The sequence below is a fragment of the Poromitra crassiceps genome (assembly GCF_964638095.1).
Source record: "Poromitra crassiceps genome assembly, chromosome: 16".
In the NCBI taxonomy this organism is placed as follows: Eukaryota; Metazoa; Chordata; class Actinopteri; order Beryciformes; family Melamphaidae; genus Poromitra; species Poromitra crassiceps.
Window position 1 is genome coordinate 30832905 of NC_139645.1, and position 10994 is coordinate 30843898.

Genomic DNA, 10994 nt, shown 5'->3' on the forward strand with positions numbered 1-10994 from the left:
ATTGTACATTGTCGAAGTTGTAGAAATATCGCAATTCTTTTGCGAAAAACTGTAATGGAAACACAGCTAGAGCTGTGTGTCTGTCTGTTTCCTATCTGTCAGTGCTGTGTGTGTGTCTGTTTCCTGTCTGTCAGTGCTGTGTGTCTGTCTGTTTCCTGTCTGTCAGTGCTGTGTGTCTGTCTGTTTCCTATCTGTCAGTGCTGTGTGTCTGTCTGTTTCCTGCTGTCAGCTGTGCATCTGTCTGTTTCCTGTCTGTAAGTGCTATGCGTCGGTTTCCTGTTGTCAGCTGTGTGTCTGTCTGTTTCCTGTCTGTCAGTGCTGTGTGTCTGTCTGTTTCCTGTCTGTCAGTGCTGTGCGTCTGTCCGTTTGCTGTCTGTCAGTGCTGTGGGTCTGTCCGTTTCCTGCTGTCAGCTGTGGGTCTGTCTGTTTCCTGTCTGTCAGTGCTGTGTGTCTGTCTGTTTCCTGCTGTCAGTGCTGTGTGTCTGTCTGTTTCCTGTCTGTCAGTGCTGTGTGTCTGTCAGTTTCCTGTCTGTCAGTGCTGTGTGTCTGTCTGTTTCCTGTCTGTCAGTGCTGTGTGTCTGTCTGTTTCCTATCTGTCAGTGCTGTGGGTCTGTCTGTTTCCTGTCTGTCAGTGCTGTGTGTCTGTCTGTTTCCTGTCTGTCAGTGCTGTGTGTCTGTCTGTTTCCTATCTGTCAGTGCTGTGGGTCTGTCTGTTTCCTGTCTGTCAGTGCTGTGTGTCTGTCTGTTTCCTGCTGTCAGTGCTGTGGGTCTGTCTGTTTCCTGTCTGTCAGTGCTGTGTGTCTGTCTGTTTCCTGTCTGTCAGTGCTGTGTGTCTGTCTGTTTCCTGTCTGTCAGTGCTGTGTGTCTGTCTGTTTCCTGTCTGTCAGTGCTGTGTGTCTGTCTGTTTCCTGCTGTCAGTGCTGTGTGTCTGTCTGTTTCCTGTCTGTCAGTGCTGTGTGTGTGTCTGTTTCCTGCTGTCAGCTGTGTGTCTGTCTGTTTCCTGTCTGTCAGTGCTGTGTGTCTGTCTGTTTCCTGTCTGTCAGTGCTGTGTGTCTGTCTGTTTCCTGTCTGTCAGTGCTGTGTGTGTGTCTGTTTCCTGTCTTTCAGTGCTGTGTGTCTGTCTGTTTCCTGTCTGTCAGTGCTGTGTGTCTGTCTGTTTCCTGTCTGTCAGTGCTGTGTGTCTGTCTGTTTGCAGCCTATAATCTCTTTCTTCTCTGTTTCTCTTCCATGCAGCATGATGAGGAATAGAAGGCTTCAGTTCTAAACTGTATTTCAAATCTTTTAATGCTGTTTGTGTCTCAGACCAGTCCTGTCTCAAAATGCTACCTGGATTGATTTAATCTGTATAAACGTGTGTGTGGCAGAGTTTTGCTTTTGTAAACTAATAAATGTATCTATCAATTATTGTGTAATGCAGGTTTCTTTGCATGCCAAAGTAAATATCTTGTCATTCGATACCTCAAAGCATTTTTTTAAAACAGCGGATAGATTTTTTTCTGTAACTTTTTTAATTAAACATTTTTTTTTATTTTTTTTTACAATTATTTCTGAAGCACTCTAGGATGCTATGTTTAAAACCATTTATAATTTAGATTGTATCCAAAACTACAATGGCAGGTTGTGGAAAATATTTTACTATAAACACAGAAATGAATTAAGGTGTCTGCTGTAGAACGTAGCAATATTTTTGTAAAAGGTTTGTAGCATCACCTTTTAAACCATTGCTTTCATACTGTGTGTATATAAATATATATATATATATAACTATATAAATGTGATCTTCATCCTGTGAACATGATGCAGTTTGTGAATTGCATATAAACTGATAGAACTTCATGCAAATGAGGCCTTCCTGTCCCTAGCATGACATCACTTAGCAGGACTCACTGTAGTGTTTGTGCATTACTTTAACCCATTGATACCCGATGCAGCATTTGTGTGTGTATCCCTTTAAGACTTAAAGGGATAGACACACAAATGAGGGATATACACGCAAATGCTGCATCAGGTATCAATGGGTTAACCCTTTGGTTGCCTTAAAGTCCACGGATGTAGACGTGTTTTTGTGTCCTTCAGTGTGAAGTGTGTTCAAACCTGATGAATAAACAGATCTTCCTTATTCATAGTTGTCACTGTAACTTAGTGTTTCTCAACAGGGGCAGTACTGCCCCCTAGCAGACGTTCGGAGAATGTCAGGCGGCGCTGGAAGCAATATTTTTGAAAGGGGGGCGTTGAGGTAACCCTGCAAGCAAGCTGGATTCCCTCGCGAGATTTGCGAGAGAATGGTAATACCGCCTCCATCTGGCAATGTCAGGTTAGCGTTGAGGTGTCCGTGGGGAGCATTTGTTTAAGGCCAGTTTACGCCAAAGATTCGCAACGAGACGAGTTGAAATTTGCAACTACTACAGAAGAAATGTGGTCTGCCACATTGTAAAATCTGTATAGCTTCATGCTGCTTTCACGGGAACGGGACATCAGAGTATCAACTATAAAATGTCGCCAACATGGCGTTTATGTGTCAACTCAGGAAAATGGACGCTCACTTCCTGTTGAAAGCATTCATTTAGATGAGGTAGATGAAGAAGTAGGAGGAAGAGCACAACAACAAATGAGAGATAACCTACATGAGGGTCCATCAGCAGAACTTTACAGACCAAAAATCTGCTTAAACGCATTAAAAGCACGTTTACGGTACTCTACATCCCCCAAGGCTCGACCTTACAACCTTAGCCACCAATGGCAAGTTGTGATCAAGTTGAGCAACTTGGGAAGTGGGAAAATCAGCGGAAGCTTCACACTATGACTTGGCCAACCACCAGGGTGCAGTATAACCCTTGGTTCACACCAGGCGCTATGCAGAAGCTGAGTGCCACGCTAAACCGCTCACACCAGAAGCACTTTTTTCCCCAACGCCTCGCTCGGCTTCATGCCTGGCAGCTCAGGTGCAGTGCGCTCCACGCTTGAAAAATAGAAATAGAAGAATAGAAGCTGAAACTATCGCTTCAGCGTGGCTTCGGCGTATGGTGTGAACGAGGGCTAACAGCTGTCCATGCATTTACAGGCAGGTTTCAAACTAGTGTCAAATATTCAGTATTCAAGACAAAATTCTGACAATTTGCATACTTCATCTATACAACATAAGAGATGTCTGTCATTTGTTTGTGCAAAGAGACTGCAATAGTATATGTTGGAGAAAAATATATTTACATATACATTTAAGCGGATGTATAGAATTCTATTCTCTATCAGTATATATGAGGGTAGAATAAGATACTGTCAAAAATTCTGGAATTTTACACACTTCATCTACCGTGCTAGCAGAGTTTTGTAAAAAAGAAAAGAAAAGTCATGAACGCTTTAGATTTATTTAGCGAGAATTTGTCGTCACTGTTTACAGTACCATCTTCAGTTCCACACTTTGCTGCACTGTGGACTCAATCTTTGATCATTCAAAAGATCTGGACGGGTCGTTCTTTAGAAGACGGTCTGAAGATACTTTCCCAAAAGGCTGGTGTCAATTGAACAAAAAATGTGGGAGGAGATAGGCAGTCTTACTCGGGCACGGAACAAAAGCAATCGTTCCCAGTGTGAAAACACCCTAAATGAGGATAGAAATGAAATCATGGTAGATTGGGAGTGAGTGAGTGAGTGAGTGCGTGCACTCTGACATCCTGTGTGTGTGTGTGTGTGTGTGTGTGTGTGTGTGTGTGTGTGTGTGTGTGTGTGTGTGTGTGTGTGTGTGTGTGTGTGTGTGTGTGTGTGTGTGTGTGTGCGCGCGCGTGTGTGTGTGCGTGTGTGCGTGCAGCGGTCAGAGAAGCAGCTGGAGGGCGAGGTGTTCAGAGGTCACTGTGAGTACCCCGGACACAGAAAGACCAACATCATCGTCACCAACAGGTAGGAGACACTTTACGTAATGTAATACATTACTTTTAGTAACTCGGTAATATAACTTATTACCAATAGGGTTTCAGTAATATTATACCAGACCAGTTACTCTGTCAAGTAACATAAGTTACAAATTGAGTTACTTTTAACTTAGTTACTTTTTTTTATCAAAGGTTACTTTTTTTTTAAATGAAAGCACTGTCATTTCCTAATCAAAGTGTGTGTTTTTATGTAAATAACCACTATAGATGACAATAACAAAGGAAAAAGATAACATTTAGAATTTTGGACTGTTTATACTGACTTCAAGACGGTTGAAATTATTTTTCTGGAGCTTTCCGGGCGACGGTGTCATTCTCCTACTGCTGTTATTTTGGTGAAAGTAATGCAAAAGTTGTGTAATAAATAACCAGTTACTCTACACAGGCAGTAATATTGTAAAGTAACGTATTACTTTCAAATTAAAGTAACTAGTATGTAGTATATTACATTTTGAAAGTAACTTGCACAACACTGTTGGCAAGGTTGAGCCAGTTCTCCTTTGCCTTCACAAGCGTCCCTGATGAGCTGGTTAACCACATCCAGGCACGTCTGCGACCCTATACGCTTCTGCACTGAGAAGCAGATACTCTGGCCGCCGTCTGGGTACTTAACTTAACTATGCTGAAGAATATTTCCCCTCCGCCCAGAGCCACAAGATGGTTCTAAAACTGCTCAGTGGATTGTGAATTATATTCCTTCGGAATCCTCAGTACATCTCCACCCGTTCACCACCCTGCTCCTGTGTCAGATCACCCTCGAGATCTTCCACAGAACTATTTTATATCTCCGTCTAGGCCTCGACCCATAAACCCTTGAGTTTCAGGCTGGTTTGCTGTTGAAGTGTTGTTGTTTTTATTGTTGTCTGTCATAACTTTTTTGTTGTTATTGTTGTTGTTTTCTGTCTGTCCCACAGGAGAGTTCTGTGTGTGAAGGAGATGGACTTTGTGGGACATTTCAGTAAGGAGTGGGAGTGTCTGTTTGAGAACTTCTACAGACCTCCGGCTGTGAGCGGGTCTGACCTGAAGATCTACTGCAAGGTACACACACAAACCCATACACACTGATCTGAGCTGCGCATCATGTGCCCTGTCACTGTCCCAGCTGTAGATGTGAGTCGTGCTGCGCGAGCCTAAGTGTTGTACAGCACAGACGCCCCTTTAGCTATTAGCTCACTGCCACAGCTTAATGTGTATCTTCAGTTAGAAAGGTAAATGTAATCATCTCACACGTGAATAGCAATAAGGCTGATGACTCACTAGCCAAATATAGCTTTAATGTTACCATGGCCATTTTATATTAATTCATCATGTTAGTGAGTTGGCTAGCTAACTGATGTAGCAAACAAACCCAGCATGTTTCACATCTGCCAAAGTAGTGATAAATATAATTCCGTAACTGGATATTACTTTCCAATCATATATGTTCATCAATGTTAGCTTAGCAGCAGATAAAACCTCAAATATTCCGTGCATGATTCGGATGGAGCAGCGACACACTAGCCTCTGTCTGTCAGACACATGATTAAGGTAAAGGTAAAGTCCCACTGATTGTCACACACCTGAGTGTGCGAAATTTGTTCTCCGCATTTGACCCATCCCCTGGGGGAGCGGTGAGCAGCAGCAATGCTGCGCTCGGGAATCATATGGTGATCTAACCCCCCAATTCCAACCCTGTGATGCTGAGTGCCAAGCAGGGAGACAAATGGGTCCCATTTATTATTACAATTGTCTTTTTCAGTGTTTCTATTGATTTCTGTTTGCTGTTTTATTCTGTCAGGAGCAACAGAAACTGAAAATCCCCAAGAGAGACGGACAGGAGCCAGTGAGGACCGTCCATCTGAAAGACCCCCCTGCTGCCCAGGTGTGTGTGCGTTAGCGGTGTCACCATTTCAATTCTAAATCGAAAATTGATCGAAATGGGTGTTCCAATTTCGATCATCGAAATCGAAACAAGCAAAATTGCAATTCTCCCTGTGTTTTTTCTCTCTCCACCCCCGCCTACTGCGTCTGAAGAAAAACAAAACAAAACAAACAACATTTCAATGAGGACACAGCGTAGATGCTAGTTAACGAGATGCTAGTTAAGGAGCTCAGCGGTAGCCTGCAGCTGCATGATGAAACCACAGAAGTGGGAAACCCTCCTGCTAGTGCCGTCGTCAGGGTCTTTCTTTCTGAGTTTACACCCCGAATATAATCTGTGTGTGTGTGTGTGTGTGTGTGTGTGTGTGTGTGTGTGTGTAGAAGCTGCAGGAGGTGATTTCGGACGCCCAGGTGGCACGGCAGCAGCACCAGATGTCGAGGCAGAAGTCTCAACGTTTCCTCAAAACCTCCAACAAACCCTGAAGAACCAGAAGGATCGTACATATTCTATTATGTTCCATATCTTTACATTGGACCATTTTCATGGTGTGTCTCTGCCTCTTCATGTTTCTGCACTAAGATGTCAAGAGTTTTATTTGTGTTGACTGTTTGATTTGAAGAGATTTTCTATTTAGCTTCCTATGAAGATGACAGAGTCCTATAATCTGCTGCAGTCAGAGAACAGCGAGTCCAAACTGTTGAGTTGCTGTTTATGTTTACAGAACGTGTAACAAAGCTGTTCTCCAAAATGAAAAAAATGATTGTCAACTTTATTTTCATAAGATGTATTGGGTTGTATTTAGCTTAGTCTCGCTGGCAAGCCTCCACTCCCTTCCGTGAGAGGAGTCTGGCTGCAAAACTGTTGGAAACTATTTTCCAAGGGCACTGCCGCTAAGCGCCACCCATCGCAATTCCAGAATGGGGACCAGCGCTGCCAGACTCCTCTCATGGAAGGGAGGGGAGGCTGGCCAGCGAGACTATATTTAGCTAAACTTGATTTCATGGGTAAATGTCTGATAGCAATTGAACTTTGAAGGCTTAAAATATCAAGAGTTGAATATGAAATGTAACCTGGGTAATTTTCTATAAAGTCATTTTATTAAGTCTGCTGCACCTGTGAGTCTTGGTTGTTTCAGCTGCTCTTGTGCTTGGTGAGCATCTCTGTCAAAAAACAAGCTGCTGGAAAATATCGAGATAGATCCGATGATTTGGAAGAAATAACTAAAGTAAATAATTTTGGCGAGATCTAAAAGCTGACAATTCTGTGTGTGTGTCTGAGAGTGAGTGAGTGAAAGAGACAGAAGGATTAATCACAAATACTTAAACAACATAATTCCTGCTTCAGTCACTCATTTGACTTTGCTCTTTCCATTTTGCCAAAAGACTTGAGCCGAGCGGTTTAATATACAGATGATGCTTTTTACCACAAATATTAAAGAGATACTCAACACTTTTTCCACTTTTTTTCTGATGAAAATCAATATATATCCTATTGGAAATGAGCTGTGTTCTTGATGAAGTGATTCCTCCTCTCATATTCTCCTCCGTGTTGGCTCTTCATCATGTGATCATTTAGCCTAGGTAAACCCAGTCTCGGCTCCCAGACGTTTGGTGAGCTGCGCCACCAAACGTCTGGGAATTTCACTGTCAGAAACTGTCTGTCCGAGCCCGGCGAGAACGGCCGGCAGCAGACACGCCTACATTTATTATTAGAATTTTATTTGGTAGCGGCAATGCCATTTATCATAGTCCTAACACAGAGCATGAAGCTGATATGCTCCAAACAAAATGTATAGCTGTGGGTTATTTTACAATCGTTTTTCCTACCCGGAAGTGGTCCGCTTGCTACTGTGAGTCATCAGCAGGCTCTGTAACGTTAGCCTCGGGAGTCGGGTTTATCGCTGGGGGAAAGACCTCTAGCCACCGGGGCCGGATGAAACACGTCCTATTAACAGGTTATGTTTGTTTCTAAGTGATTAATATGTTTCTCCGCAAATGCGACGATGTTTTGCGAGACACCGGTTCTGCATGAGAACTGCCCCCAGAAAGCAGGCCCGCCCACAACACTCATGATTGGTTCTCCGATGCAAGGCTTCCAACAGCGCCACCTAACGTTATGCAAAGATTTAAATAGTAATATTCTCAGTCTTACAGGAGTGAAACGGATTAAGACTGAGGGCTGAGTCTAAGGTAAACCCAGCCCCCACGTGACCTGCTCTCTCAGTTCCCAGTCACCTTGTGACTGTAAGCAGGGTGAGCCTGAGAGCAGGTCACTGGGGGCTGGGTTTACCCAGGCTAGTGATCATTTGCATCATGTGATGAGATGTGATGCTTTTCCTGTTAGACTGAAACTGACTGGAAAAAATGATGGAAAAAGCGTTTGTTTCTCCATCCGACCAGCCCACTCTTTATCCGTCCCATTCTGTTCAAACACCCCTCCTCCGAGCCAGGAAGCCACTCCCCCCACCCACGCGGCCCACACGCAAACCCAACACCCGCTGGCCACCAGGCAGGGCCTATACATCAGCCACTGTCCTACTAGACTAGGCTGTTATATTGCTCATGAAATATTTAGTGCAGTGCCCGTTCCCCTTTCCCCCATTCATACACCTTTTTACATGCTTGCTGCTATATTTAAATTGTTAATATTATTTGAAAATGCTGAATTATGTTCCAAAGGTGGGTTATTATGGTTAAAGGAACATGCCGACATTTTGGGAGATTGTCCTTGTTGCCATGGCAACAGCACCTGGGGGGAGTGGGGGGGGCAGTGGTATGATACTCAAACACCAGATTTATGTGTACTTTACTTTCACTTATCTGAGGTTTGAATTCTGCTAATTTCTTTCTGGCAAATGTTTCTGACAGTGTAGCAGAGGCTGTACTGTTCCTCCTGGCCCACAGTACTGTATGGCTGATTTCATGTGGCCAGTAGGTGGTGCTATGCCTACAACTCAATATTGGTAGTCGGCCTCTTCTGGCTGGGATGCTCATCCAAATATGACATTTGGAGCAGCTGTGACCCTGTACAGTCGCACACCACTTTTGTTGTTGCCAGTAGGTGGCGCTGTGACTATAACTGGATATTGGCATGTAAATAAGACGGACACAATTCTGTCACTTTCAGTGCGTTTAATTCCATTATTTTGCTCTGAAACAGCAATCACATAATGCACCAGCAAGAAAATGAGCAGCAAACTTTGCAAAAAAAACTTTGAAAACAGCATTAGCTATTTAGCCAATATGGACGATATCTTGTTTTCTTTTTTTACATTTATTTTTTTTCAGCACTAGCTATTTCTACTACATGAACTCTATAACATTCTATCCCTCTGTAATATATCATTCATCATCTCAGACGTTACAGTACATCAAGACGCTGAACATTCAACTCACATTTCAGGGTCGGAGCACCTGCTGTAGCTCAGCACTCTGCTAGGCTTTCGGGGGGAGGGGTCGATCACGGTCAGCTAGGACCGCCGGCGACGAAGATAGATGGCAGCTGCGGCCCCAAGGGTTCTTGTGTAGGCCTAGGACAGGGGTTTTCCAGAGGGCCATACTGACTTACAGTCAGTGTTGGGAAAGTTACTGGTAAAAAATTGGTAATTAGTTACAGTTACTAGTTACTTCTCTCAAAAGGTAATTTAATTACTTTAAAGTTACCAGTTACTTCAAAGTAATTAGTTACTAGGGAAAGTAACTTTTGCGTTACTTTTAAAAGTCTGCTTCGATTGTTATTAATGCACACATTATGTTAGTGTTGCTGTGCCACAGTGTGGCATTGAACCTTCGCTTATTGGGGAGGCTTATAGCCTATCAAGGTCATTAGCCTCTGGGGCTCTGGCTGCAGCTCTCTCCCCGGACTAGGTCTGAGGATCAGAAACTGGGTAATCCTCTGAAGTTGTCCGTTATTTTCATGTCCTAAAGTAACTAGTAACTAGCCCAGTTACTATTTTAGTAACTGTAACTGAGTTACTGTATTTGAAAAAGTAATTAGTTAGATTACTAGTTACTGAAAAAAAGTAGTTAAGTTACAGTAACTAGTTACTTAGTAACTTGTTACTCCCAACACTGCTTACAGTACATCTAAGCCAGGGGTGTCCAAACCTTTTTGAATGGGGGCCAGATTAGATCATGTGAAATTACCGGGGGGCCGGCCAGCTGCTTCTCACATCATATGGCTTATAAAAATAAAAATCACATACAATACAATTATAGGCTACTCTAAGGATTTTGTTTACCATCTGAAAACACTAGTTCTGCCTGTGTTGTTCCTACTTGGTGCTTGTCTACAAACTGTATGATAGTGCTGTCATCATTAGGTGAATGGAAAAAATGTGAAATGAACTTGCTTGATTAACCAATACTGTGTGGAGGAGGGCCACATAGTATATATTTTGAGAGACAAGTCGAGGGCCCCCGGGCCGGACTTTGGTCATGCCTGAAGTAAGCCAAGGGCCACACATTGGAGATTATACCTGCCTCCCTATTTTTAACCCTCTCTCCCGTTGTGATTGGTAATTTCTTGTTAATCTCCTGATATAATAGTGATACAAATCCAATGGCTGTAGCAGATGAGATTTATTAACATAATTATTTTTCTTTTTTGGGGGTTTTGTTTTTCTTTGAAGATGTTGGGGAGCCGGATTGAGATGGTCCAGGGGTCAGGTCCGGCCCTGGTGCCACATTTTGCCCATGTGTGGCCTAGGAGGAGCCAGCCAGGGACGAGACCTATAGAGATTGTGTCGATGCTGCAGCCTGCATAGCTCCCATATGTACTGCAGTCGGACGTCCTGCATGACGCCGACTGAATCCAATTGATCAACTCTGCTGTACTTTTTCACATCAAATTTTTTTAGGATTTCATTCATAACTGTCTACAGTCTACCCCATTTCAACTGATTGGTTGAAATGGGTTAGACTGTAGACAGTATGATTATATCATGGCATGACAGCTGTCAATCAATCTTAATAGGAGTGTTCGCAGACTTTGCACGGAAGCAGCCCGGTTCTATGCGGATCCCACTCCCACTCATTTGGAGGCAGAACACAACATACAAGCGCCAATATTGGCCAACGTGAACTCCAGTCCCCAGAACAGTTGAATCAAATCATCCCGCATCACGACCCTGTTCCAGTCAAAGCCATGTTTATTTTCACTCGGATACGTCATCACAGACACTGAGATGTCACTTTAGCTCTTTAAGT

The 10994-nt window shown here is 43.3% G+C and overlaps 1 protein-coding gene across 1 annotated transcript in view; it reads left to right on the forward strand.

The window, feature by feature from the left end:
- LOC310791583 (intermembrane lipid transfer protein VPS13C-like) overlaps nucleotides 1–6659 on the forward strand; it is a gene marked incomplete at its 5' end in the record, with an annotated part of 101032 nt that extends 94373 nt beyond the window's left edge. The window contains 4 exons of the mRNA XM_083653250.1: nucleotides 3806–3894; nucleotides 4841–4964; nucleotides 5704–5787; nucleotides 6168–6659. Coding sequence (XP_083509376.1) covers nucleotides 3806–3894; nucleotides 4841–4964; nucleotides 5704–5787; nucleotides 6168–6269 — 399 coding nt within the window. The 3' untranslated portion in view covers nucleotides 6270–6659. The remainder of the gene's footprint in view (nucleotides 1–3805; nucleotides 3895–4840; nucleotides 4965–5703; nucleotides 5788–6167) is intronic.
- Nucleotides 6660–10994: the final 4335 nt, after the last annotated feature.